At 55.5% G+C, this 27,868-nt stretch overlaps 2 protein-coding genes across 8 annotated transcripts in view; one reads left to right on the plus strand and one right to left on the minus strand.

The window, feature by feature from the left end:
- Positions 1–4,602: 4,602 nt before the first annotated feature.
- On the plus strand, positions 4,603–10,838 carry FUZ (fuzzy planar cell polarity protein). 3 transcript variants are annotated; one of them, XM_032169142.2, is made up of 11 exons: positions 4,603–4,890; positions 5,149–5,270; positions 5,550–5,634; positions 6,183–6,251; positions 6,415–6,519; positions 8,268–8,465; positions 8,587–8,682; positions 9,019–9,125; positions 9,204–9,268; positions 9,348–9,422; positions 10,473–10,838. In XM_032169142.2, the coding sequence occupies exons 1-11, from the start codon at positions 4,780–4,782 to the stop codon at positions 10,694–10,696; spliced, it is 1,257 nt and encodes a 418-aa protein (XP_032025033.1). In that variant the 5' UTR covers positions 4,603–4,779; the 3' UTR covers positions 10,697–10,838. The 3 variants fall into 3 exon arrangements, with proteins under 3 accessions (XP_032025033.1, XP_032025031.1, XP_032025035.1); XM_032169140.2 differs by having other exon boundaries at positions 9,348–9,455; positions 10,473–10,795; XM_032169144.2 differs by lacking the exon at positions 8,268–8,465 and having other exon boundaries at positions 9,348–9,455; positions 10,473–10,795.
- A 148-nt stretch (positions 10,839–10,986) lies between these two features.
- The window catches only part of AP2A1 (adaptor related protein complex 2 subunit alpha 1), a 39,948-nt gene continuing 23,066 nt past the window's right edge, over positions 10,987–27,868 (minus strand). For 3 of the 5 annotated variants that reach the window (XM_058425068.1, XM_058425071.1, XM_058425067.1), the window contains 20 exons: positions 25,816–25,945; positions 25,088–25,189; positions 22,180–22,288; positions 19,010–19,160; positions 18,467–18,635; positions 18,196–18,333; positions 17,735–17,917; positions 16,829–16,926; positions 16,266–16,497; positions 15,998–16,165; positions 15,746–15,906; positions 15,273–15,338; positions 14,871–14,927; positions 14,681–14,763; positions 14,493–14,583; positions 12,269–12,391; positions 12,068–12,184; positions 11,904–11,973; positions 11,594–11,728; positions 10,987–11,166 (listed from right to left, as the gene is read on the minus strand). In XM_058425068.1, the coding sequence (XP_058281051.1) occupies positions 11,089–11,166; positions 11,594–11,728; positions 11,904–11,973; positions 12,068–12,184; positions 12,269–12,391; positions 14,493–14,583; positions 14,681–14,763; positions 14,871–14,927; positions 15,273–15,338; positions 15,746–15,906; positions 15,998–16,165; positions 16,266–16,497; positions 16,829–16,926; positions 17,735–17,917; positions 18,196–18,333; positions 18,467–18,635; positions 19,010–19,160; positions 22,180–22,288; positions 25,088–25,189; positions 25,816–25,945 (2,461 nt within the window). In that variant the 3' untranslated portion in view covers positions 10,987–11,088. The remainder of the gene's footprint in view (positions 11,167–11,593; positions 11,729–11,903; positions 11,974–12,067; positions 12,185–12,268; positions 12,392–14,492; positions 14,584–14,680; positions 14,764–14,870; positions 14,928–15,272; positions 15,339–15,745; positions 15,907–15,997; positions 16,166–16,265; positions 16,498–16,828; positions 16,927–17,734; positions 17,918–18,195; positions 18,334–18,466; positions 18,636–19,009; positions 19,161–22,179; positions 22,289–25,087; positions 25,190–25,815; positions 25,946–27,868) is intronic. The other 2 variants (XM_058425070.1, XM_058425069.1) reach the window with 1 other exon arrangement.

Genomic DNA, 27,868 nt, shown 5'->3' on the forward strand with positions numbered 1-27,868 from the left:
CAGGCTGTTCTCGAACTCCTGACCTCAAGTGATTCGCCCGCCTTGGCTTCCCAAAGTGCTGAGATTACAGGCGTGAGCCACCGCGCCGGGCCCGCTGCCCTTGTTTTCTAACCGTTAGATTAAGTTTCTGGTTCTGTTCTTTCGGGCGTGGGGACTAGGGGATGGACGCGAGAAGGATCCAATCACATCGGCGGAAACGAGGTTACTAGGCAACGCTTTAAGGTCGTCCTCAACTTGGAAAGGAGGGCAGTTGTTTTCCCTCTGAAAAGAAGCCGAACACCAAACCAAGTGCGGGTTGCTAAGCAACACCTGAGCGTTGTTTTCTGGGAGAGGAGCCAGAAACTGGCTTAGAACATAAATACATTCCAGGTGGATTAAAAATGTAAGTGCAACGAATGAAACCCGAAAACTATCTGAAGGAAAAAAATCTTAATGACTGCCATGGAGTTTCTTAGCACTACAGCAAAGTCAGAAAACGTAGTCTTTATTAATTTTTCCCAAAAGATTGTATAAACCAAGTTGAAAAATATACGACCAACTGGGAAAATCTTTCTAGCGTGTTTGTTGACAGAAATGTGCTACGCAAATAAATCTTACTGATGAATAACTATAGAAAAATAGAAACACTTCATTACTATTATCTTTTTAATTTTGATTTTTATTTTTTGAGACAGGGTCTCTTTCTGTTGTGCAGGTTGAAGTGCAGTGGCCCAATCTTGGCTCACGGTAGCCTCTACTCGCACTGGAGCCACTCTTCAGCCTGTGGAGCAGCTGGGACCACAGCCGCGCACCACCACTTCCAACTAATTTTTAAATTTTTTGTAGAGATGGAGTCTCACTATGTTGCTCTGGTGTGTCTCAGACTCCTGGGCTAAAGCGATCCCAGGTGTTAGCCATCCTGCCCTGCCACTTTATATTTATTTTAATAGAAAGAAACCTGACCAGAGCCGGACGCCGTGGCTCCCGCGTGTAATCCCAGCACTTTGGGAGGCTGAGGCCGGCAGATCACCTGAGGTAAGGGGTTCAAGACCAGCCTGGCCAACATGGTGAAACTCCTAATTACTAAAAATACAAAAATTAGCCGTCGTGGTGGGCATCTGTAATCCCAGCTACTTGGGAGGCTGAGGCAGGAGATTCGCTTGAACCCGGGAGGCGGAGGTTGCAGTCAACTGAGATTGTGCCACTGCATTCCAGCCTGGGCGGCAGAGTTAGACTCTGTTTCAAAAAATAAGTAAATAAATAAATAAATAAACCTGACTAGTTTCACACAAACACACACACAAAATTTTGAATGGCCAATATTTTAAAACATAATCTTCAGCCGGGCGAGGTGGCTCATGCCTGTAATTCTAGAACTTTGGAAAGTAGAGGCGGGCGCATCACGAGGTCAGTATCACTGGGCATCGTGGTGCGCACCTGTAATCCCAGTAACTCTAGAGGCTGAGGCAAGGAGAATCGCTTGAACCCGGGAGGCAGAGGTTGCAGTGAGCCGAGATCACGCCACTGCACTCCAGCCTGGGCGACAGAGCCAGACTGTCTCAAAAAAAAAAAAAAAAAAGTAGCGGGGCGTGGTGGTGGGCGCCTGTAGTCCCAGCTACTCCAGAGGCTGAGGCAGGAGAATGGCGTGAACCCGGGAGGCGGAGCTTGCAGTGAGCCGAGATCGCACCACTGGACTCCAGCCTGGGGGACAGAGCGAGACGCTGTCTCAAAAAAAAATAATAACCATCATCATCATCATCATCATCATCATCATCATCATCATCATCATCTTCACCAATTGAAAAGTACTTACAGAAAGCCCAATGATGCAGGTTTTTACCTTTATCATTTAAAATTATTTTTTATTGGGTTTCTATTTTTCTTTTATCTTTTTTTTTTTTTTGACAAAATCTTGCTGTGTCGCCCAGGCTGGAGTGCAGTGGCGCAATGTCGGCTCACTGCAGCCTCCACCTCCCTGGTTCCACCGATTCTCCTGCCTCAGCCTCCCGAGTAGCTGGGACTACAGGCGTGTGCCACCTCGCCGGCAAATTTTTGTATTTTTGGTAGAGACAGGGTTTTACCATGTTGGCCAGGCTGGTCTCAAACTCCTGACCTCAGGTGATCCACCCGTTTTGGCCTCCTAGAGTACCCAGATTATAGGCAGTGAGCCTGCGGAATCCCTTTTTTCTTTTTTTTTTTTTTTCTGAGACAGAGTCTCATTTGCTGAAGCTTTTTTTTTTCTTTTTTTTTCTTTTTTTTTTTGAGACGGAGTTTCATTCTTGTTGCCCAGGCTGGAGTGCGATGGCACAATCTCGGCTCACTGCAGCTTCCGCCTCCTGGGTTCAAGCGATTATCCAGCCTCCCGAGTAGCTGAGTTTACAGGCATGCGCCACCACACCCAGCTAATTTTGTATTTTTAGTAAAGCCGGGGTTTCTCCATGTTGGTCAGGCTGGTCTCGAACTCCAGACCTCAGGTGACCCGCCCGCCTCGGCCTCCCAAAGTGCTGGGATTACAGGCGTAAGCCACCGCGCCTGGCCTGCTGAAGCCTTCAAATCCATACAATCATATGATTTTACTCCTGTGTGCTTGGCAGGCATCTTTCCAAATTTTATGAACACTTTTTTTTTTTTTTTTTTTTTTTTGAGACGGAGTCTCGCTCTGTGGCCCAGGCTGGAGTGCAGTGGCGCAATCTCGGCTCACTGCAAGCTCTGCCTCCCAGGTTCACGCCATTCTCCCGCCTCAGCCTCCCTAGTAGCTGGGACTACAGCCACCTGCCACCACGCCCAGCTAATTTTTTGTGTTTTTAGTAGAGACGGGGTTTCACCATTTTAGCCAGGATGGTCTGGATCTCCTGACCTCGTGATACGCCCGCCTCAGTCTCCCAAAGTGCTGGGATTACAGGCGTGAGCCACCGTGCCCGGCCTATGAACACTTTCTTACATTACTAGTATGCCATTGTAACCTGTAACAAAATTAACTTCTTAGTATCATCTAACAGTAAGTGTGTAATCAAACGTTCCAATTGTCTCAAAATGTGTTTTTACAGTTGGTTTATTTGTATCAGGATCCAAACAAAGACCACACACATATTTAGACATTATGACTCAAGTTTCTTTCCATCTAGAGCAGCCCCCTCTTTTATGCCTGTGTAACTAAAATTTTAATAAAGTTATAAGGAAGATAAAAGTAATCCAGAGAAAGGAAAAAAATATCAATAGTCAAGAAGGAAGATTAAAATGGTACCTAGGCCAGGCATGGTGGCTCCTGCCTCTAGTCCCAGCACTTTGAGAGGCTGAGGTGGGTGGATCACTTGAGCCAAAGAGTTTGAGACCAGCTTGGGCAACATGGCGACACCCTGTCTCTACAAAAACTACAAAAATTAGCCGGATGTGGTGGGGCACACCTGTAATGCCAGCTACTCAGGAGGCTGAGGCAGGAGAATCACTTGAATCCGGGAGGCGGAGGTTGCAGTTAGCCGAGATGGTTCCACTGCACTCCACCTTGGGCGACAGAGTGAGACCCTGTCCCCTCTCCCAAAAAAAAAAAAAAAAAAAAAAGGATGTACTTTAGGAAGTAGGAAAATTAAAAATTATGCTCGAAAGATGGGCTGATCTGCAAGAAGGAAGAGGAAGGGCAAAATGAATCATAAATACTTTTGTTATTACAAGTGAATGCTGCCTGTATAAAATAATAAAAATATTCATAAGGGTATTTTTAAAAGGCAATAAAATGCTGTCCCAGCACTAGTTGGCTAGTCTGGAGGAGTTCAACAACCTAATGTACATCAATACAGAATTGGTCAAATCAATTTGTCACATCCATAAAATAGATTATAAAAATACATTATTAAGATGAAATAGATTTATACTTTTTCATAGAAAAAAATGTGGAAATGTTAGTATATTGATCATCTTTGTGAAAACGTATCAATAGTCTACGTTAAACTATTTTAGGAAAAAAATTGGGGAAGGGATTTTTCACATTTTACATGGTATGCTATCATGTATAAATTCATTACAGAAATAATATTGTTTTTGTTATTCTGGAAAATAAAGGATTTCCTTGTTTTCTTTTTCCTAATAACAAAAACAACCATTTTTTTGAGTGGTTACTAGGCAACGATCGCTGGACTCAACCACCCTCGAAGGTTGTGGGGAAGATGGTGTTTTTCTCGATTTCGCCCCAAGGAGGGTGCTCGGACTTCGACGTGCCGCCATCTTTGAGCAGGGCACAACTGTTTACAGCCTTGGAATGGATATCAGGCTGAATGGTGGTTGCTTGGCAACGCCCCGCCACGGTCGCCATCTTTGAGTAGGGCACATTGTTTACTACTATATAATGGAAACCTAGAGGGAATGTGGTTGCTAGGCAACGCTTTGGGACCGTCGCAATCTTTGATCCGGGCACAACTGTTTTTTCCGTTTAGAATGTAAATCATCAAAGCCTACAGGATGGTGGCTAGGCAACGCCTTGGCGCAGTCATCATCTTCAATCCGGCCTCTTGGTTCTCTTTACCTCCTCGGAGAAACTAGAAAGCTTTGCAAATTCAATTAGCCGCCATCTTTGTTAGGGGTACCGTGACTTCCGGCTGGGGCGGAAGAGAACCTAATGGGTTTGGGGGAGGTGCCTGAATAGGGTTTGAGTTGGGTGAAGAAGGCGGGAAGTTAATCCTCTTCCCATCAACTCCCCATCTCGCCCTCTTGCGGCTCCGGACCACAGGCCGAGTTACTGTGATTACCGGCATGCTCCAAGACCGGCACTGACAGTCCCCACGTGTGGGACCGCGGTGGGAGTCCTAAATGGGGGAGGAGGGGACGGGCGGCACTGTGCATCTGCTGTGCCTCGCGGCCTCCAGCGGGGTCCCCCTATTCTGCAGGAGCAGTCGCGGCGGCGCCCCCGCCCGTCAGCAGGTGGGGCCTTGGACGCCTGTATCTAAACCGAAGGGGGTTCGGTGTTTTGACTCTGGGTCTTCAAGGCAGTAGGGGCTGGGGAAGTTTCCGTGTTGAGTTTGTAGGACCGAGGAGGCAATGGATCAATAAGCCTGGTTCCCCAAAGAGGCTCTGCCAGGGCATATGGAAAGGGGATGGGGCTGGGAGATGGCACGCTTGGGTCCTAAGGGGGAGGGGATGGGGGGGTGCTCCTGTCTGATGTCCCTAACCCCTCCTTAGCTCCCGTTCTCTGTCATCGGTTCCCTCAATGGAGTCCACATGTTTGGGCAGAATCTGGAGGTGCAGCTGAGCTCTGCGAGGACCGAGAACACTACTGTGGTGTGGAAAAGCTTCCATGACAGGTCTCCAGGAGGGAACGTGGGACAGGGACAGGGCCTGGGTGATAGTCCCTGTTGAAGATGAGCCTGGAGGCCTTCCAGCTCTCTAAAACCAGCTGTTAATTTGGCTATGGGATCTTTAGCAAGCCAGTTACCCTCTTTGATCCCTGATGTTCTCTATAAGAAACGCAGGTTGGGCTGAGAGAGTATGTGTCTGGTGTTCTAGGATCAATGGGCGGACTCTAACATACCCCTTCCTGATTCCCCAGGCCTTGACTCATTCTTCTCACTTCCATTCCACAGCATCACCCTCATCGTTCTGTCATCTGAGGTGGGCATCTCTGAGCTGAGGCTGGAGAGACTACTCCAAATGGTGTTTGGAGCCATGGTGAGACTCACCAGTCCTCTTTTCTCCCCAAACCAGGAATCTGAGATCTCAGCATCCTTTTCCCTCAGACCTAGGAGTGCAGACCACCAACACTTCCTCCCTCAGAACCCAGGAATCTTTTTGTTTGTTTGTTTTGTTTTGAGACGGAGTCTCGCTCTGTTGCCCAGGCTGGAGTGCAGTGGCTTGATCTCGGCTCACTGCAACCTCTGCCTCCCAGGTTCAAGCGATTCTCGTGCCTCAGCTTCCCGAGTAGCTGGGATTACAGGCACGCGCCACCATGCCCAGCCAATTTTTGTATTTTTTGTAGAGACAGGGTTTCACCATGTTGGCCAGGCTGGTTTCAAACTCTTGACCTCAAGTGATCCACTCACCTTGGCCTCCCAAAGTGCTAGAATTACAGGCATGAGCCACTGTGCCCGGCCAGAACCCAGGAATCTTGACTCCCCAGTCCCCAGACCCAGAAGTGGGAGTCCCAGCCCCCTCTTCCTTCAGACCCAGGAGTTCGAGTCCCAGCCCCTCGCCCGTCCTCTCCTATATGATTTTTCTAGGTTCTTCTTGTGGGACTTGAAGAACTGACCAATATCCGCAACGTGGAGAGACTGAAGAAGGACTTGAGGGTGAGGTTGCAGGACATGAGGGTGGGAAGTTAGGATACCTGGGCACTGCCATTTGGGAACTACAGTTCCCAGCAGCCCCTGGGGCAGCCTGGTCCCACAGGTTCTTGGTTGTCTGACCCTGGGCCCACCTGAATCCTAGGCTGGTCCCTTCTTCCTCTCCTAGGCCAGTTATTGCCTCATCGACAGCTTCCTAGGGGACTCGGAGCTCATCGGGGACCTGACCCAGTGTGTGGACTGCGTGATTCCTCCAGAGGGGTCCCTCTTGCAGGTACTGGGGATGCTATGGAAACTCTTATACCTGTTCTGCTGGCCCTGGCTCAGTCCTCATCCTCTTTCTTCTGGACTATTGTCCCAACCTCCTCCTATCCTCTCAGCTTCCAGTCCTATCCCCACCTGGTCCCAGAAGAATCTTTTTTCTTTTTCTTTTCTTTCTTTTTTTCTTTCTTTTTATTTGAGATGTAGTTTCAGTCTTGTTACCCAGGCTGGAGTACAATGGCACGATCTCGGCTCACTGCAGCCTCCGCCTCCCAGGTTTAAGTAATTCTCCTGCCTCAGCTTCCCGAGCAGCTGGGATTACAGGCGCCCGCCACCACGCCCGGCTAATTTTTTGTATTTTTTAGTAGAGACAGGGTTTCACCATGTTGGCCAAGCTGGTCTCGAACTTCTGACCTCAGGTGATCCACCTGCCTTGGCCTCCCACAATGCTGGGATGACAGGCGTGAGCCACTGCTCCTGGGCCATCTTTCTTTCTTTTCTGAGACAGGGTCTTGCTCTGTGTCCAGGCTAGAGCACAGTGGCTCAGGCATAGCTCACTGCAGCCTTGAACTCCCGGATTCAAGTGATCCTCTCATCTCAGCCTCCCCAGTAGCTGACACTATAGGCACTGTGCCACCACATTCGGCTATTTTTTTTTTTTTTTTTTTTTTTGAGATGGAGTCTCTCACACTGTCGCAGGGGCTGGAGTGCAATGGTGCGATCTTGGCTCACTGCAACGTCTGCCTCCTGGGTTCAAACAATTCTCCTGCCTCAGCCTCCCGAGTAGCTAGGTTTATAAGCGCCAGCCACCACGCCTGGCCCGGCAAATTTTCTGTATTTTTGGTAGAGACAGGGTTTCACTATGTTGGCCAGGCTGGTCTTGAACTCCTGACCTTGTGATCCGCCGGCCTCAGCCTCCCAAAGTGCTGGGATTACAGGCATGAGCCACCGCGCCCGGCCGACATTTGGCTATTTTTTTTTTTAAGAGTTGGACTAGGGTTGGGGACGGGTTTCCACTAAGTTGCCCAGGCTGGTCTCGAACCCCTGGGCTCAAGCAGTCCTCCCGCCTCAGCCTCCCATAGTGCTAGGATGACAAGTGTGAGCCATCACACTGGGCAACCAGAAGAATCCTACTCTATCCAGAGCTGGCCCTGCCCCTTTCCTGCTCACAGCCCTCCCACAGCCTCCACCTCCCCTAGGACAAGGTCCCAGCTCCTCAGCCTGGTGTTTGAAGGCCTGTGGCACCTGGCACCCCCTAACCTGTTGCTAAATCCACAGTCTACCTCCACCCAGCTACCTCACAGTCCCCAGAGATCCCAACAAGTTTCCAACCTCGGTGCATGTTCCTCCTGCCTCTCAGATCTCTAGCTACCTCTACTTAAATACTGCTCTTGCGGACTTGCCTTGTGTGGCCGCCTCCCAGGCGTGTGACTCTCAGAAGGTGACTTGGCTTCTCTACGTTGCTAATGGTGCCTACTCTGCATGTAACAGGCCTCGATGAACGGGCTGCTGGGGTTACATTGTTAGCTTCAGTTTGCCCGCCCAGGCCAGGTGTTTAATCAGACTTCACAGTGTGAGTTGGGGATGTGACTTCGTATGAAGGTGAAGGAACTCAGGCTCAGGGTGAGACGCAGGAGCATGGCCACTGCGCGAGCTCGGGGCTGGCTGTGGGTTTCTCCCCATTCCCTGCCCACCTGGGAAGTCGCTGCCACCCCCTACGCCTGTCTGCTGACTTCCAGTTCTCCTGCCTCCCTTACCCAGGAAGCCCTCTCCGGGTTCTCTGAGGCCGCGGGCACGGCCTTCGTCAGTCTGGTGGTGTCGGGCCGGGTGGTGGCAGCAACAGAGGGTTGGTGGCGGCTGGGGACGCCCGAGGCCGTGCTGCTCCCCTGGCTGGTGGGGTCCCTGCCGCCGCAGACCGCTCGCGACTACCCGGTGTACCTGCCGCACGGGAGCCCCACGGTGAGTGGGTGGGGCGGGCAGCGACGGAGGGATGTGACCTGGCGGCCGAGTCGCGAGGAGGCGGGATCTGCGATGGAACGGGGCCGGGCAGCGGTGAGCCCCAGCCTGTGCCCTGCTTCAGGTCCCACACCGCCTCCTGACCCTGACTCTGCTGCCGAGCCTGGAGCTGTGTCTACTCTGCGGGCCGAGCCCACCCCTCAGCCAGTTGTATCCACAGGTGAACCCGCGCCACGTCCCGCTTTCCCTCTTAGGACACCCTCTACTAGCACGGCCCTTCCCCACCACCCTGCCCTGCCAGCGGCATCTTTCCCCAGCCCCGCCTCTTCTGGACTGCGCTCGTCATTCACCTTCCCCCCAAGATCGGCCACTCCTGCTCTGCCTCTGTTCTTCCAGGCCTCGCTCCTTCCCTGGTCCCTTCTGCCCTCCGCCCTCCACTCTTCTTGTAGGCCCCGCCCCTCCCGATTGACCACGCCCCTATCCTTGTACACCCCCCGACCTCCCCCGCCGGCCCCGCCTTCCCGTGACGACGTCCTAATGACCACGCCCCCTGCAGCTTCTGGAGCGCTGGTGGCAGCCACTGCTGGACCCGTTGCGGGCCTGTCTGCCGCTGGGACCCCGGGCGCTGCCCAGTGGCTTCCCCCTTCACACAGACATCCTCGGGTAGGGCTCGGATGGAGGGAGTAGGTTGGGGGTCATGTCCTCTTCCCCAGCCATGACATTCCCTTCCCTTTCCCACAGGCTGCTGCTCCTCCACCTGGAACTGAAACGCTGCCTCTTCACCGTGGAGCCCTTGGGGGATAAAGGTGACTGAGGACAGGGGCAGGGGCAGGAGGGGCGTGGGCCGGGGAGGGGCTCTGCATCACCGCCTTTTCCTCCCAGCAGAGCCTTCACCAGAACAGCGCCGGCGCCTCCTCCGAAACTTCTATACCCTGATCACCTCCACGCACTTCCCACCAGGTCAGCGGAAGGCACAGTGCTCCCACTGCGCAGGTGGGGACACTGAGTCCCAGGTCGCACAAAGTGGGAGTAGGAGGTGGGGTTGGAGGAACCGGAGGAACCCAGCATGCACTACTAGGCCATAGGGCAGTGGTTTTCCTTGAGATCTGAGCATTGATGCAGATGGGAAGGGAGAGGAAGGGAGGGGAAGGGAGGTCCCTGCCTGGCTTCAGAACCTCCTGGATCATAGTTAACAATAGTTAACACTGAGACCTCACCTCTTCCCAGTGCCTTTACATGTAATGAAAGAATGAAATCACTTCATCCTCACAGGCGAGGACTATCCCGTTACCTCATCATTCCCATATTACAGATGAGGAAACTGAGGCTCAGCTCATGAGTGGCAGAGCCATATTCGAACACAGGGGATCTGGCTCCCATGTCCACACAGTCCAGCACTCTGCACTACTGCCGAAAGCACAGGCTTTGCTGATAGGCTGAGGGTATGGAGGAGGATTTCACAAGGTTCTGGGTTAGAACGGAAAAATTGTCGTAGAACCCATAAGGGCCCAGAGAGACAAAGAAAGGGACCCTGGGATGCCGCTATGACCCCAGTGAAGCCCGGATGAATGCAGCACAGTGGTCAAGAGCTCCAACTCGGGGGCTGCACCCCTTCCTAGCTGTGCGACTCCACCTCTCGCTGGCACCTGCCTCTTTCCCTCCACCCGCCTTGTACAGTGGGGTAGGTGGGCTCCTGGAAAAGGCTACTGGAGCTCCTGTGTTGCTGCCATGTTTGCCATGTGTATTGCTAAGAGGATCACCTGCAGCTGCAGTTTCCCCAGGAAAATGGGGGCCAAGGCTGAGAAAGAGGAAGAGGGTGAGCTGAGTGAGAGCATCGTGGTCTTCAAGTTGCTGACAGCCAGCTAGAGCCCCGAGGCCCTCCCCTGGCAGGAGGCTCCTAAAACCTGTATTCAGATACCCCACGCGTTCAGAACTTGGGCTCAGGATGTGGTGTGGCTTGCAAAGGTTAGGATGCTACTTGTCATCTCAGTGCCCCCGTTCTTTCTCCAGAGCCAGGGCCACCAGAGAAGACAGAAGATGAGGTCTACCAGGCCCAGCTGCCCAGAGCCTGCTACCTGGTGTTGGGGACTGAGGAACCAGGCACAGGAGTGCGTCTGGTGGCCTTGCAGCTGGGGCTTCGGCGGCTGCTGCTGCTGCTGTCTCCCCAGAGTCCCACCCATGGGCTGCGAAGCCTGGCCACCCACACCCTGCATGCCCTCACCCCACTTCTTTGACTACCTAGCAGTGGGTGACGGACACAGACATGGGGCTGTTAGCGTCTCTCTGTTTATTCGCTCACAATAATACACAGCCCCTGGATGGGGAGGGGGTAGGAGGGGCTACGACAGGGTGGGGTGGGAGGGGAGGAGGCATCCACTTCCCTGGCCCCTCTCCCCTCTGTGCTTGGGGGGGAAAGGGAGGGAGGGGGCTCCCCCTAACCCCCCAGAATGTAAACAGCAGCAGATGAACAAAAATAAAAATAGAAAAGGCTGGAGGAAGGTCCCAGGCATCCCCCAACCCCTGGTGTCTTCTCTGTCACCAGTGGAGGTCCCCCATCCACCAAAGCTGCCTCAGTCCAAGGGGCTGCCCAGTGCCGGCCACATCCCCGGGGGGCAGAGTCCAGGGCTCAGAACTGCTGTGCCAGCAGCTCACACAGGTGACGGGAGACGGGCTCCTTGCTGGTGCGCAGGGTCAGCCGGTACATCTGGGTGGGGGCATTGGGGTCAGAACTCAGAGGAGATGGGGAGCCCAGGGAAGTGGGGACAAAAGGGAGATAGAAGAAGGAAGTTAGATAAAGGGGCCAGAAAGGTGATACAAGACACAGGAGAGAAGAATGTAAGAATGAAATCAACAGAGGAGCCAGAGAGGAAGGAAATTATAAAAGATGAGAAAGGTGGAAAGGATATGGAAAGGTAAAAATCAGGGAGGGACAGGAAGAGGAGAGGAACACCAGAGGTTGGAGACAGGAGAGAAAATTGATGGATAAAGAGGAGGAAAAGTGGACAAAGAAATGCGAGAGGAGGAGGGTCAAAGTGGGGACGTGAATTAAAGAACAGTGAGGCAGGAAGGGTGGGTGCAGAGATGACAGGCGGCCTTCCTGCCTGCCTCAGGCCTCCCACAGCAGCACTCACCTGGGCCTGGGCGTTGGGCTCCAGCCGGAGCAGACAGCCCACCTGCAGGGCTTTAGTCTGGATGATCCCCGCCCCCACGAAGTTCTCAGGGTTCGGGTCCACATTGTCCAGGAGAGCAGAGCCAAACCCCAGAAGCTGGGAGGGAGGCGGGGAGCCGTCAGAGAGTGCCAGAGCTGTTAGTTACCACACAGTGGCATCCCAGATCCCAAAAAACCCTTGGGGATGGGAATTGGCCCCACTTTACAGATGGGAAAACAGAGGCTCAGAGAAGCAAAGCCATAGGCCAGCAAACACGCCCGCGGTCTCTCACCTTGGCCTTAGTAACTTCTGCGTCCATGGGGTGGTTGGCTTTGAAGATTTTCTGCGCCTCCTGTTGAGGACTGGGGACCGGGAAGGTTCAAGTCAGGGACCTGGACGGCCCGACCCTCCCACCCGGAGGCGCGGCTTTGGCTCCGCCCCCTCCCCACCCCTCACAGGCTCAGCTGCTTCCAGCGCTGGAAGAAATCCTGGGCCGCCATCTCGGTGGGCTGGAAGAACTTGTTGATGGTCACTGGGAGCTTCAGGGTGAGGGCCTGGGGGGCGCCACCGTACCTGATGGGGTGAAAGGGAGGCTCCGTTAGGCCCCGCCCCTCACTCCAGAGGCCCCGCCCACCGGCCGCGCCGCACCTGACTCACCGGAAGCGCACGGACAGCAGCGGGGGCGTCAGGAAGTCCCGCAGACACTCGATATTGAGCACCTGCTGCACCTGCGCGCCGCCATCCACCTGCGCCGCCACGCGCTTGGTCTGCACAGCCAGCTGTGCCCGCCAGGGGTCAAGGAAGCCAGACAGAGGAGGCGGGCCCCCGGGAGGTCTGGGTCAGGAACCCCAGAGCTCCCGGCAGCTCCCGCCTGCAGGTCTTTAAGGGACCCCATGGTGCAATCCTGGACTCAATCCTACAAGGTTCAACTACAAAGTTCATACTATGGAAACCTCTGAGGCGCCCCCTAGGTGCCTCCTTTGGTCTTCCACAATGTCACACAGCACTGAGACATAATAGTATTAGCTCTGGAGGCTGACTTGGGTTTGAATCCCAGCTCTTAACCACCTGAGTGGCTGTGGGCAACCACTTAACCTCTCTTAGCCTCTGGACATGTGTAAGCCTGGACAACATGGCAAGACCCCATCTCTACAAAAAAATTAGCCAGGCATGGTGATGTGCACCTGTAGTCCCAGCTACTTGGGAGGCTGAGGCAGGAGGATGCCTTGAGCCCAGAAGTTCGAGGCTGCAGTGAGCAGTGTTCATGCCACTGCACTCCAACTTGGGTGAGTGAGGCCCTGTCTCAACACAAGGACATGTGTAAAATGTCCTCAGGAGTTGATGAAATAATCCAGCTGGGTGTGGTGGCTCACGCCTGTAATCCAGCACTTTGGGAGGCCAAGGTGGGAAGGATCACTGAGCCCAGGAGTTTGAGACCAGCCTGGGCAACATAGTGAGGCCTCATCTCTATTAAAAAAAAAAAAAAAGAAAAGAAAATAATCCATCACAAGTACTTGTCTGTGTGCCCGGCACATGGTAAGTACACAAAGATGGTAGCAATTAGTGTTATCATCATCTGCATCCGTGTCAGTAGCCCACTGGGAAGGCCTGGGTCTCATGTTCTTTTGCCACTGCCTCCACTGAGCTGCCTGCACGAGCCTCTGGAAATTATGAAAGAAGGAATTTTTTTTTCTTTTTTCCTGAGACGGAGTCTCGCTCTGCCGCCCAGGCTGGAGTGCAATGGCGTGATCTCAGCTTACTGCAACTTTGCCTCCTGGGTTCACGCCACTCTCCTGCCTCAGCCTCCTGAGTAGCTGGGACTACAGGCACCCACCACCACGCCCGGCTAATTTTTTGTATTTTTAGTAGAGACGGAGGTTTCACCATGTTAGCCAGAATGGTCTCGATCTCCTGACCTCGTGATCCACCCACCTCGGCCACTCAAAGTGCTAGGATTACAGGAGTGAGCCACCGCGCCCGACTGAAGAAGGAATTTTGTTTTTCATTGTTTTTTTTTTTGTGAGACAGGGTCTCACTCTGTCGCCCAGACTGGAGTGCAGTGGTGCAATCTCAGCTCACCACAACCACCACCTCCCAGGCTCAAGCGATTCTCCTATCTCAGCCTCCTGAGTAGCTGGGATTACAGTCATGTGCCACTACCACCCAGCTAATTTTTGTATTTTTAGTAGAGATGGGGTTTCACCATGTTGGCCAGGCTGGTCTTGAACTCCTGACCTCAAATGATCCACTGGCCTCAGCCTCCCAGTGCTGGGATTACAGGTGTGAGCCCCCGCGCCCGGCCAGAAGGAGTTTTCGGGTTGAGCTTTTCTAATTTCATGAATGTGGAAATGGAGGCCCAGAGAAGGGGCAGGGGGGACTGATACCTCCAGCTGCCCTTCCAGGGTTTTCCAGACACTCTGATCTTCGCAATAACCCTATGAGGAAGGGGAGGGTTTACATACACTTCACAGCGGGGACAGGAGGGCCCAGAGAGGCAAAGTGACTCAGCCCAGATCAGGCCTGATCAGCGTCTGGACCCGCAGGCCTGGCTCCTGAGTGCAGGAGGTGCCGGCATCATGACATGGAGCCCAGCGGAGGACGACGGCAGGACACGGAAGGTGCCAGACAGGGACAAAATGAGGCCTGGAGCAGGTGGAGTTCTGGAAGTAATGCCTCCCACACACCACTTCACTGTCATCCCCTGTCCTGAGGAAAGGAATCCCACCCCCGTCTTGCAGATGCAAACACTGAAGAATCTCAGAGAACTAACTGCGTGCCCAAGAGAGGCTGAAGAGAAGTGTGGACCTGGGTCAGCCGGCTTCCCCACGGTGAGGAAGGCCGACCTGGAGAGGCAGGAGGCTGGGCCAGGCCTGAGAGGATATGAGTCTGGAGGTCTCCCGGGTGAACCACAGTGGGTGAGAAATTCTGGAACTGCACCGAGGTCTTGTTGCCATAGAAGAGATACATGCGGCCTGCAGTAGGTGGGGGAGGCAGAGCTCCATCTGAGTCCCTCTGATCCCTTCCCCAAGGTCTCCCTCCGACCCATTCCCACAGTCCCCCGGGACACACCCAGGTTCTGTCGGAACTCTGACTTGACTCCGATCTGCAGCAGCTGGTTCTCGAACAGGACCCCGTTGTTCTTACACACAAACCTGGGTGGGAGTGGCAGGGGGCGCAGGATGACGGGGGTGCCTGTCTGCACCTGGCCTGGGCTCCGAACCTGTCCCCGTTCCCCTCCCCCACCTCTCCCAAGACTCACTTATTCAGCAATTCATCGGCTTCGGGAATGGGAGGGCCGATGTCCTCAGGACCTGGGCTGGAGGCAGGGAGCGGAGTGAGATGGGAAGGGACTTGGTGGGGAGGGGCAAAGGCCCAGAGCGATTGAGTTCGAGAACAAGCCCTAAGGACAGAACCCCAGAACCACATATCTAGACCCCTCACAGAGCCTCGAGGAACCTCGAATCCATCCAGCAGTGGCCTCCAATGGGAACAGAACCCTGGCCCGTGCCCCCGCATCGGCAGACGCCAAGTTTCCCTTTCCTCCAAGTCCCTGCCTCTGCTGCTCATCAGGAACCCGTTGACGAGGGCTCCCGGTCCCCTAACTCTCCCTGGGGACACCCGAGTCTGCCCCCCCGACCTCCCACCCCAGGCCACCCCTTACTCAGCAGCTGGAGCTGGGTCGGCCAGCAAAGCCATGGGGCTCTCGGGGGCAGGCGGCTCCAGCTCGCTGGGCCATCCAATCCCAGAGCAGACAAGAGAAGACAGGCGTGGCAGGCAGCCAATCCCAGATAGGCAGCAAGAGGGCAGGAGAGAGACAGAGAGACAGAGAGAAAGAGAGGGAGGGAGGGAGGAGGGAAGGAGAGAAGGAGAAAAGGAAGAGCAGGCTGAGAAATGGTGACAGGAAAGGAAACAACGAAGGGTGGCCAGTGTCGGCGGAGTCCAGAGTGGCAGAGGGAGGGCGTGAGCAGGGAGGCTGGGGCAGGGGAGGCAGCAGCCAGGGCTGGCGAAGGCATCGGGATGGAGAGAGGAGCGAGTCGGGGCTGGGGAGGGGCTCAGGGAAAACGGGGACAGAGGCCAGGAAGGGACGGCCCTGGGGGTGGCCGCGAGAAGGGGCCCGGGCCCAGGGGGTGCTACCTGAGGAAGGCCTCCTCGGGGGTGGGACCCAGGCTGGGCTGGGCGGCCGGGCCATCGAAGACGTCCACCAGGAGATTCCCTGCCCCTGCAGAAGCCGAGGGTGCTGCCGGGGGAGGGGCTGCCCGCAGCCCCAGGAGGTCGGCGGAGGGCGAGGGTGTCGACTGTAGGAAGCGCAGGTCACGGTGAGGACAGGCGGCGCCCGGCAGGACCTAGCCCCAGACACCCTGGCAGGGCCCACCCCAGGGGACTCACCACAGTGCTGGGGGTGGGCTCCATGCCCCCGTTGATGTCGTTGCTGCTGGGGTCCCTCCGGCCATCGTCCAGGGCACTGCCGGCCCCTGGCCCCTTCTTGCGTTTCAGCTTGGCCAGGATGGACGACTCGCGCTCGGGGAAGGGCGGCATCTCCTCCAGCACCGTGGCCTGGCGCGGTCGGGGTGGGGAAGGTCAGTTCGGGTCAGGAGGAGGGGAGGGCGGGAAGGGGGTGTGCCGGGGGGGTGGGGTGGGGGGACAGGGCTCTGACCAGGACGTCGGTGCTGGCCACCGAGCTGAGGGTGAGGTACTCCACGGCTCGCTGCTGCAGCTCCACATCAGCATTGCGCAGCTGGGAGCCGGCCCGCAGGACGCCCTGGATGGTGGCCTTGGTCTCGGGGAAGAGGTTGATGAACTTGATGTAGGTGGACAGCAGCAGCGCCCGCGTGGCCACGCTGCACAGGTGGAACTTGGAGTGGAGCAGGGAGAACTGCACTGGGGGGCTGTGCGCGGGAGTGGGTGTCAGCGGGGCCAGGCTCCACTGCCCTCTCCCAGAAACCCCCTGGAGGGGCGCCCCTCCGTGGGATGGACCTGTCCCAGGACCCCAAGCTGCTGGAGGTGAGTGGCCCTCCCCAGGCACCAGACAGGGGCCGCAGTCAAACTCTGTCCACGATCCTGGGACTAAGGTCCTCTCTTACCCTGCTAGGTGGGTTGGGCTGGAGGCCGAGAGGATGGGAGCCCATCACCGCCTGCCCTGAGACCCCTGGGGATCCCCCAAGCCCTGGACCCCTCAGAAGCGTGTGTGTTCCCCCCCGCAGGCTGAGGCTCCCTCACCTGGAGCGGGGGTCCCCAGCAATCAGGTTCCCAAACTCCCCAAGGATGTAGCCGCCAACCTTCACCATGTTCTCGTGACAGGCGGGAGCCTGGAGCGCCTGGTGGGGGGCGGGGAAGGGCGTGGAGAGGACAACAATGAGTGTCCTCTCCGGGATCGGTGGGTGCAGCCACCTACTGACTGGTGGAACACTCAAAGCTCTGCTGAGGGTGGGGTTATAGGTGGGAAACTGAGGCACAGAAAGGTTGAGTGACGGGCCCAAGCTCACACAGGAAGTAAAACAGGGTTGTGGGCGGGGAGCAGTGGCTCATGCCTGTAATCCTAGCACTTTGGGAGGCTGAGGCGGGCAGATTGCCTGAGCTCAGGAGTTTGAAACCAGCCTGGGCAACATGGCGAAACCCCATCTCTACTAAAAATACAAACAAATTAGCTGGGTGTGGTGGCGCACGCCTGTAGTACCAGCTACTGGGGAGGCTGAGGCAGGAGAATGGCTTGACGCTGGGAGGCCGAGGTTGCCGTGAGCCGAGATCGCGCCACGGCACTCACTCCCTACTCCAGCCTGGGCAACAGAGTGAGACTCAGTCTCCAGAAACAAACAAACAAACAAACAAACAAAAAACAGGACTGTGCGGGGCCCCTTTCCTGGGGCAGAGGGAAACTACCAAGATCCGGGGGCCAGGACTGCACACTGGGCGCCCCATGCCCATGCCCTGGGGACTCCTCACATCAGGCCGATAAGGCCATAGCCCTGGGTCCCCTGGGTTGGCCCAGAGGCCCCACTTTGAGGTCACGGCAGTGCAGGAGGAGGAGGGTGGCTGGGGGCTGGCAGGCCCCACAGCCCCGGCCATCCTTGCTCTGCCTCTAGGTCCTATCGTGGGGTCATGGGGGTCAGGGTCAGGGATGCTGACCTCAAAGACGGTCTTGGCAGCGTAGCCCTGGACGTCATCACGGTTGGTGACGATCTGTAGCACACGGTACCACACCTCCTCACTCACGTAGTCGCCCGCAATGCGGATGAGGTTGAGGATGGTGTCCACATACCAGCTGTAGTCCACGGCGTACTTCTCGGCCAGGATGGCCACTTTCAGGACCTGCCGCCGGAGCATGTGACAAAGAGACAGCGCTGCAGGCCACGTCGGGCTTTCACTCACCTGGATCTGGGCTCACCACTGCCCGTATCTGGAGACCCAGGAGTCCAGGCCCCAGCCCCTCCTCCCTCAGACCTAGGAATCCAGGCCCCCCAGCCACCTCCTCCCTCAGACCCAGGCATCCAGGCTCCAGCCCCTCTTCCCTCAGACCCAAGAGTCTAGGCCCCCAGCCACCTCCTCCCTCAGACCCAAGAGTCCAGCCTGCACCCCACGGCACTCACGATCTCCTCGCGGATGGCGTAGTCTGCCGTCTCCAGGTACCGCAGCATCTCCGACACGATCTGCTTGGCATTGCTGCGGTCACACATGGCGTAGAGGAGGTCAGCCGCCCGCTGCCGCACGCTGACATCCCGCTCCGTCTGAGGGCGGAGAGCAGGGCCCAGGTGTGTTTTAGACTCCCTGTTGGCACAGGGTTGGCCACCCAAGGGCCTCTGAGCCTCTGGTCTTTCTGAGGGGGGTGGCAGGCCCGGGGTGGGCTCCAAGGGCTCACACCTTGAGGGCATTGATGACGGTGTCAATGTGCGTCTTGACGGCTTCGTGGGAGAACTCGGAGCTGGCCAGTGTGCACATGCTCTCCAGGGCCAGGTAGCGCAGGTTAGTCTCCCGGTGCTGTAGGAACTGGCCCAGCTGGTTGCAGGCCCGCACCAGGAGGTTGGGCTCACTGCCAGCAGGGGCCACGAGAGAGGGATGGTGAGAGAAACTGACAGGAGGAGGTGGAGGACTCCGGCCCCAGCTGACCCATCTCACAGCCCCCAAGGATCCAGGTCTTAACCTTGCCGGCCCTGCATGGCAGTCCTGCACCTCCAGTGACCCAGACGGCTGGGACTTTGAGCCCAGAGAAAGACACCCAGCAATTCTGCCCCCAGGAAGGGCCCCAGCACCAACCTCACAGGTGACACTTCACAGCCCCATCCTCCTCCTACCCTGCCTAAAAGTCAAGATTCCCCGCCCTCTGCCTAGGACTCAGGAGTCTGGGCCTCCACGCCCCTCTTTCCTGGCCCTGGGCATCAGGCCCTGATGGGCCCAGGCGGGCACCTGTCATAGTGGATGATGAGGCTGATGGTCTCGAAGAGGATGGCGTTCTTGGCATTGGAGTGCTGCACCTTCTTGGATTTGGGGGGCTCCTGGGCCTTGTTGAGCACAGTCTCCAGACATTCCACCAGCCGCCCCTTCACGGCCGCATCCTCTGGGGAAACGAAGGGGATGCCCCCGACTGAGTGTCCTGCCCACCTGGCACACCTGCTGGGGTGGTGGCCATGCCCCAGCTCCTGTCTTCCAAGGGAGGAGCTCGGGGTGCCTCTGACCCTCGAGAATTCTGCAGCTCAGGGCCAGGGTCTCTGCTCCCTCAACCTCTTCCCAGCCCAGCAGAGAAGGTGAGACAAGGCACCTCTGGAGACACAGGATCTACCCCCAGACCTGGGCTCTCCTCCTGCTCTGACCCTCTCGGGCAAGAGGTGCCACCCATGTGAGCCTCAGTTTCCTCATCTGCAGCTCTGAGGCTCCTTAGGTTTCTCACAGAGCAAAGGAAGCTCCAGGAACCTTCCCCAGAGATGCCCCCAAACCCAGGCCTTCCCAAGGACTAGTGTGAATGCCAAGCAGCCTCTGACAAAAACGCACAAGCCACCCACCCAAGTGTCCATTCAGCAAGAGACCACTGCAGGCACACTCGGTGCCATCCTCCTGGCCTAGAGGCTGGGAGGTCAAAGGAGACAAGGCTCAACCAGATGCCCCCTCACCCACCAGAGCTCTCTACCACTGACAGATGCCAGCCAGAAGCTCACAGGAACACCAATCACTACATTTCCTAGAATGTGACGTGTTTTCAAGTGTATACAGGAGCTGTCAAGTGTTCCAGCAAAAAATGGTTCTGCAGATCTACAGGAAAATTCACCAGACAGAGGAACAAGCTAAAATACACCACAAGGCAGCAATGAGCCCAGTTGCCACCATGGGACACACGGCAACGGCATCTCCTGGTTTCTCCAGAAACAGGTGTGGGGGCTAGTCCAGACTATGAGAAATAACAAAGACAGAATCCAATTTAAACCCTATTTTTGGAAACAGGGCAACTATGTTGTCCAGGCTGATCTCAAACTCCTGGGCTCAGGAGATGCTTCTGCCTCAGCCTCCCAAAGTGCTGGGATTACAGTGTCAGCCACTGAGCCTGGCAGAATCCGATTGAATATGTGATCCTAGATTGTACTGTGATATATATTCTGGTTGTTTTTTTTTTTGAGACAGAGTCTCACTCTGTCACCCAAGCTGGAGTGCAGTGGCACAATCTTGGCTCGCTGCAACCTCTGCCTCCTGGGTTCAAGCAATCTTCCCATCTCAGCCTCCTGAGTAGCTGGGACTACAGGCATGCACCACTACACTTGGCTAATTTTTTGTAGAGATGGGGTTTCACCATGTTGGCCAAACTGGTCTCGAACTCCTGAGCTCAAGTGATCCTCCTACCTTGGCCTCCCAAATTGCTGGGATTACAGGCATGAGCCACTGTGCCCAGCCCAGAACAACATATTTAAAGGCAAAACATCATGATGTCTGTAATTTAGTTTTAAATATTTCAGAAGAAAATAAACAAGAGCATGCATACATGGCAAAATGTGAAGTCTAAGTAATGAGATCTCTCTACTTATCTGGATGTTGGGAAACTTTTCATAATGCATATGAGAAAAAAATGACTTGGAAACAAATTGGCAATAGCCCACCACCATTTGCTGAAAAGGAGGTGACACAGGATTGGTGTGTCCTCAGGCCCAGCCTCAGGACAAGGCTGTGTCTCTAGTTCCTACACCACCGAGGGTTGGAGTGGGTGAGGTGCCTGCCCTGGGTGTACCCCAGAATTACCAGCTGGGCCTTCTGGGGTAGTCATGGGCTTAGAGCATGACCTAAGCCCTTCTTGACAGGATGAAAAGAGGCCCAGAGAAGGAAGACATGTCCCCAGGGCCACACAACATAATTCATCACTGGCTTCACACAAGATGGGCCTCTGGTGTCACCTCCATATCATATACTCAGAGTGTGTACACACACACCATGTGCAGAGGGACGTGCATGGACACACATGGATGCTGGCAAGCATTGGGACACGCACACACAGGCATGCACACAGGTATCTACACTCGTGTACACATCCACTTGCATGCACAGGTACACATGTAGATGCACACACTGATACATACACATGTACACACATAGAGATACCATGAACAATGCCACATATAGACACAGACACGCATACATACAGATGCACACACAATGACACATCCACACACAGGGATGCACACACACATACATGCACACGGACAGATATTGACACACACAGGCGAATGCATGCACGCACGCAGGCATGCACACAGACAGGCATGCACACCCAGAGATTCGGTGGCGTACATCAGCCCTGGCCCCTGGCAGGTGCTGGGCATGCTGGCTGAATGGAGGGAACTAGTGCATTAGCACCTACTGTGTGCCAAGCCCCTCAGCACAGGGTCCCAAGAAACTGCTCCGTGAGGTCAGTCAGCCAAGGCGACAGAAGCTCAGGAGAGCTCAGTGGCAGAGGGAGGAGTTTAGAGCAGAGAGTCTGGGGGCCGACTGCCACTTACTCACTGCCTAGAATGGTGATATCTTACCTCCAAGCCTCAGTTTCGCTGTGTGCATATCACACTGGCTGTTCTTCCTTGCCAGCTCTGTTCGGCAGGTGCAGGCGCCCCCCCTGCACAGTGCCTGGCTCACTACAGGAGTTTCATATACACTGGCTATTGTGACTGTGAGCAGTAAGGGAAGGTTCTCACCAGATGTGAAAACCCCTAACAGGGCTACGGTAATTCAGACACCACAGCCTGCAATCACCCACTGAGCGGGTGAGTGATCCTGGGCCAGGAGCTCCCTCTCCAAGCCTCAGATTCCTCATCTATAAAACAGGCACAGTAACAGTCCCTCGCAACAGCGCTGGAGTGAGAGCCCGGGTAGCAGGGACCTCAGCTATGAGGTTGATCTATGATGCTGCACAGGGTAGGCGCTGGGCCTCGGGCTGCCCGCTCGCCTCCCCCACTGCAGCCATGTAACGGGACAGAGGAACCGCCCCAGCTTCAGAGAAATCCTGACCCAGACCCTCCAGTCCCATCTGGTGCGCTGTGGAGCAGGAGGCCCCTAGACGCCAGCGGCAGGCCACCCTGGGTTGGGGAGTGCACGGCGTTTATTACCTGGAGGCGGGTAGCACTGCAGCAGCCGCAGGAGCTTCACTGAGAGCCAGGGCGCTGGGACGAAGTAGTAGGTGTAGTCCTGGAGGTCGGTGGAGGCCGAGGAGACAATCTGGCGGGGAAGAGCAAGGACTAAGTTGGGGGCTGGGGTGGGAGGGGCACGTGGGTCCACATGCCAGGGTGGAGCAAATGGTGCCTTCCAAGGGCGGTGCTGTCAGTGTTAACGGTTTTGTTAGTGGGATTTTTTGTAGAGGTAGGGTCTCACTATGTTGCCCAGGCTGGTCTCGAACTCATGGCCTCAAGCAATTCTCCCATCTCAGCCCCCCAATGTCCTGTGGTTACAAGCATGAGCCACCATGCCCGGCCAATGCAATGGTTTTATGAAGCAGGAATCTGAGGCTCTGGGAAGGGAGCGAGGAAGCGTCAGGCACACCGTATGGGGGCAAAACTAGGACTAAGCCTGGCTGGTTGATCTTTCCAATTAATGCTGGTGTGCGGTGGGCAGGAAAGGTCTCTGCTGGTTCCCTTCTGTGTGACAGTCCCAGCGCCCCCTCCTCACTCGGCTCTGAGCCTCCCATGCCCCAGGCTTCCTCCATCAGAGCACACAGCACGCCGGCTCCTGGAGGCTGTTTCCTGTAGTCCCCCTACAAGGCTTGAAGCTACTCAGGGGCAGGGATTGGGTCTGACCCTTTTCTGGGTCCCCAGGCCTAATACAAGGTCAGATAGGAAGAGGTTCGGGGAGGAGGCAGGGAATTAGTGAAAGATTGAAAGATCATGGCCAGGTGCAGTGATCACCTGAGATCAGGAGTTCAAGACAAGCCTGACCAACATGGCGAAACCCCATCTCTACTAAAAATAAAAAAATTAGCTGGGTGTGGTGGTGCATGCCTGTGATCCATGCTACTTGGGAGGCTGAGGCAGGAGAATTCCTTGAACCTGGAAAGCAGACATTGCAGTGAGCCAAGATGGCACCATTGCACTCCAGCCCAGGCAATAAGAGTGAAACTCTGTCTCAAAATAAAAAAAAAAAAAAAAGAAAGATTGGGCCAGGCATGGTGGCTCACACCTATAATCCCAGCACTTTGGGAGGTTGAGGTGGGTGGATCACCTGAGGTCAGGAGTTTGAGACCAGCCTGACCAACATGGTGAAACCCCACGTTTACTAAAAATACAAAATTAGCCAGCATGGTGGCACATGCCTGTAATCCCAGCTACTTGGGAGGCTGAGGCAGAAGAATTTCTTGAACCCGGGAGACGGAGGTTGTAGTAAGCCAAGATCACGCCATTGCACTCCAGCCTGGGCAATAAGAGCAAAACTCTGTCTCAAAAAAAAGAAAAAAAAAAAAAGAAAAATCACGTGACTTTTTTTCCTTATTGCAAACTCCTATTCAACCTTGAAAAACCCTTCTCCAGGAAGCTCTGTCCCACCTCCGTGCTGGTCCATGTTCCTGCCTCACTGTCATCCTGGCACACTGCAGTATTCAGATGTGTGATGAATGAATGAAACAATGACTGAGGCTGAGTGCAGTGGCTCACACCTGTAATCCCAGCACTTTCGGAGGCTGAGGCAGGAGGATCACTTGAAGCCAGGAGTTTGAGACCAGTGTGGGCGACAAAGCAAGACCGATCTCTACAAAAAATACAAAAATTAGCCAGGCACCTGCAGTCTCAGCTACTTGGGAGGCTGAGGCGAGAGATCGCTTGAGCCTAGGAGCCGGAGGCTGCAGTGAACCATGGTTGCACTACTGCACTCCAGCCTGGGTGACAGTGAGACCGTCTCAAAAAAAAAAAAAACCTGAGAAAGAAACAATGAGTGGGCCGGGCGCAGTGGCTCACGCCTGTAATCCCAGCACTTTGGGAGGCCGAGGCAGGCAGATCACAAGGTCCGGAGATCGAGACCATCCTGGCTAACATGGTGAAACCCCGTCTCTACTAAAAATACAAAAAATTAGCCGGGCATGGTGGCGGGCGCCTGTAGTCCCAGCTACTCGGGAGGCTGAGGCTGGAGAATGGCGTGAATCCAGGAGCTTGCAGTGAGCCAAGATTGCGCCACTGCACTCCAGCCTGGGGACAGAACGAGACTTCGTCTCAAAAAAAAAAAAAAGAAACAATGAGTGGATGCATGAGCTGGTGTGTTCTTCTCTTTGCTTGTGAATCCAGGCCTCTTCCTACCTGCCCAGGAGATGGGCATATGTGTTCTAAGTCTCAATTCAGGGATCGCTGCCCCCAAGAAGCCTTCATGGACTCACAGGCTGGGTTAAGTGCCTCCTATGGGTGACCTGTCCCACCTCCATTATAGCACAAGTCACCCCTTTTCTGACAATCTGTGACTGAGTCAGCTCCCTGCCAGCAGGACAGGGAGCTCCTTAAGAGCAGAGCTTGGTTCTGACTCATCTGTGTCCCTGGTGTCACCCGACATGGAGCCTGGCACGCACAAGGCCTCAGGGGATGTTCCTGGGCAGGACAGGAGCAAAGGTGGGAGAGGGATGCCAGGCAGGAGTGAGAGGCTGCACAGGAAAGAGAGAGGCAGGAGGCAAAGCCAGAAGAGGGAAGGCGGGAGACAGAGAGAGAAGCGGGAGAAGGAGGAGGTCATGAGGGCGGCTCTGGCTCCCGGGGTGCTCGGCCTGCGGGGCCCTGTTCTGAGCACTTTATCCACAGCACTCTGTGCCTCCAGGCGGGCACCAATATTATCCCCACTGAACACAGGGGGCAGCTGAGGCCAGGGAGGTGAAGCCACTGTCCGGGGCCACCCAGCCAGAAAGAGGCGGAGCCAGGATGAATCCAGCTCAGAGGCTGAGTTTGTAAACCTTGGGCTGGGCTGCCTCTCAGGGAGAGTGGGGGCCTGAGGGGTGTCAGAGGGCATAGGGATGCCAGGGCCACCTCCAGCAGCCAACATCTAGGCCATACCCACCCGGCTCAGGCGCGACACAGCCAGAGAGATGCACGTCTTGAAGTCATCTGGGTTCTTCTTGCAGAGGCAGGTGATGAGGCTGACGGCAGCCGTAACCACACCCTGCAGGGGCAGAGGAGAGACAAGTCAGGCCCCTGGGGGAGGCGGTACCTGAGAGCAGAGGCTCAGGAGCGGGACAGGGTCAGGATGTGTGTGCAGTCGGGAGGATGGGGTTTGGGGTGTGCACATGTCACTGTGCGTGCTTTAGGGGTGGGGTGAGGAGGCCACGGGGCCTCGGGCACCATGGCCAGCACTGACCTGGGTATGTGGGGTGTCCCTGGCAGGACCCCAGGCAGTTGGGTAAGGAGCAGTGAAGGGGTGAGACTCTAGAGGGTTGGGACTGGGGGGTGGGACAGGGTCAAGGTTTCTGCGCTGGTGGGCAGGTGATGGGTGCTGTTGGGGGAATCTCCAGGTATTAGAAACAGAGTGGGATTTTCTAAGGGACTGGGTGCTTGGTGAGGGGTGTGGGGGTCACTGGACAGGATCCCTGGCCAGCCAGGGGAGTGTCAGAGATGGGGATGGGAGGGTTTCTGGACACTTGGGCAGGTAATGAGTACCAAGGACACTGGATCATGGTTTCTGGTGTCTGGTGAACGTCAGGGCCGAGGGGGGAGCACCAGGCATCCAGGGGGGTCAGGGCTGAGGTGGGAGCCCTGGGTATCCAGGGGGCGTGAGGGCAGGCGGCTCACCATGTGCTGGTCATTAAGCAGGTGTACCACGCGCGCCGTCCACTCGCCCATGGGCACCAGGTCAGGTGAGGCCTTGTAGAGTCGCAGGAGGCACAGGGCCGCACTCTGCTTGACGCTGTCCATGCTGTCCCTGTGGGGACACCATGCGGGGCAGGGGAAACAGAGTCAGTGACTCCAGCCCTGCACACCTCCCCTCCTCTCCTGTTCCTCCCAGGAAGGGTGTGCAAGGCCAGCGAGAGGGACAGAGAGCCAGGCGGCCACAGGATCCAATCTGGCGCTGACCTCATGGCCCACCAGGACTCAGTGTCTTCATCTGCAAAATGATTGCATCTCAGTAACCTCATGGGGTCCCTGGCAGGGCTCAGGAACATGTCAAGCCTGGCTCTGTACCTTCATTCATTCACCAAGCACCTACTGGGTGCCCATGGGGTACCAGGCACTGCTGTGGGCGCCATGGATAGAGTGGTGAACAAAGTGGTCCAAACACTTGTCCTCACAGGGCTTACATTTCAGACAGCACCACGAAAACACATACATCCAATACTGTCAGGGCTGGGCACGGTGGCTCACGCCTGTAATCCCAGCACTTTGGGAGGTCGAGGTGGGAGATCACTTGAGGCCATAAATTCAAGACCAGCCTGGGCAACAGTGAGACCCAGTCTCTTCAAAAATACAAAAATTAGCCAGGTGTGGTGGTGCAGGCTTGTAATCCCAGCTACTCCGGAGGGTGAGGTGGGAGGATTGCTTGAGCCTGGGAGGTCGAGGCTGCAGTGCACCACAACTGCGCCATGCACTCCCTCTAGCTTGGGTAACAGAGTTAGATCTGTCTCTAAATAAATAAAAAATTTAAAAAATAAACAAAACAGAGTAACTTAATGAGGAAAGACTGAAAATCCTCTGCAACAGAACATCCCAGGCAGAGGGAACAGCCTGTGCCAAGGCCATCAGGAAGGCGGAGCCCATGCATAGGAGGAGCAGCGAGGAGGCCTGGGCGCTGCAGAGGCCTGCAGGCTGCAGCCCGAGCCATGGGGCAGGAGGGCTGCAGATAGGACAGGGAGGGAACAGAGGGCCAGACCCTGCAGGGCCTTGTTGGCCGAAGTGAGGACTTGGCTTTTTACCGATTGGGAGATGAAAGCCGCTGTGGGTGGTGAGCAGAGAATCAGCGTGACGTTAACACGACAGCAGGAACAGCTACCCCCGGGCCCCTTCGGCCTGTCCAGCACTCCCACAGGTCTCTGGGTGGATTCACACGTTTATCTTCTCTCCACAACAAACTGAGAAAATGGGTGTATTTTTGATCTGGCTTAGGTTTTTAAAGGGTCCCTCTGCCTGTTGTGAGGGAACAGACTTTGCAAAGCCCTTTTGAATCCAAGGGAACATATTCACAGGTTCTGGGGGTTAGGTTGGCTCACGCCTGTAATCCCAGCACTTTAGGAGGCTGAGGTGGAAGGATCACTTGAGCCCAGGAGTTGGAGACCAGCCTGGGCAACATAGTGAGATCCCCATCTCTACTAGAAATATGAGAATTAGCCAAGCGTGGTGACGCATGCCTGTAGACCCAGCTACTTGGCAGGGTGAGGTGGGAGGATCGCTTGAGCCTGGGAGGTGAAGGCTGCAGCCTGGGTGGCAGAGCAAGACCCTGTCTCCAAACAAAAAAAAAGGGTGGGGGTACTTTGCAGATATGATGAAGTTAAGGATCATGAGATGGAGAGAGGATCCTGGGTGATCCAGGTGGACCCAATGTCATCACAGGGTCCTTATAAGGGAAAGATACAGTTCAGAGTCAGAGAGAGATGATGTGAGGATGGAACAGAGGTCAGGCAGGAGAGAAGATGCCACACTGCTGCCTTTGGGGATGGGGGGAGGGGCCACGAGCCAAGGAAAGCAGGTGGCCTCTAGGAGCTGGAGAAGGCAAGGATGCGGCCTCTCCTCTAGGGCCCCCAGAAGGGACACGAACCCTGCCCACGACTTGATTTTAGCCCCGTGAGATGGATATTGGACTTCCGACATCCAGAACCGGTGTTTGACACTGCTGTCAAGACTGGCCCAGCGA

The sequence above is a fragment of the Hylobates moloch genome, unplaced genomic scaffold (assembly GCF_009828535.3).
Source record: "Hylobates moloch isolate HMO894 unplaced genomic scaffold, HMol_V3 SCAFFOLD_12, whole genome shotgun sequence".
In the NCBI taxonomy this organism is placed as follows: Eukaryota; Metazoa; Chordata; class Mammalia; order Primates; family Hylobatidae; genus Hylobates; species Hylobates moloch.

Coding starts and splice junctions, on each gene's coding strand:
- FUZ (XM_032169140.2), top strand. CDS start 4,780: ATGGGGGAGGAGGGGACGGGCGGCACTGTGCATCTGCTGTGCCTCGCG. Junction 4,891..5,148: donor GCGCCCCCGCCCGTCAGCAG/GTGGGGCCTTGG, acceptor ACCCCTCCTTAG/CTCCCGTTCTCTGTCATCGG. Junction 5,635..6,182: donor AAATGGTGTTTGGAGCCATG/GTGAGACTCACC, acceptor TGATTTTTCTAG/GTTCTTCTTGTGGGACTTGA.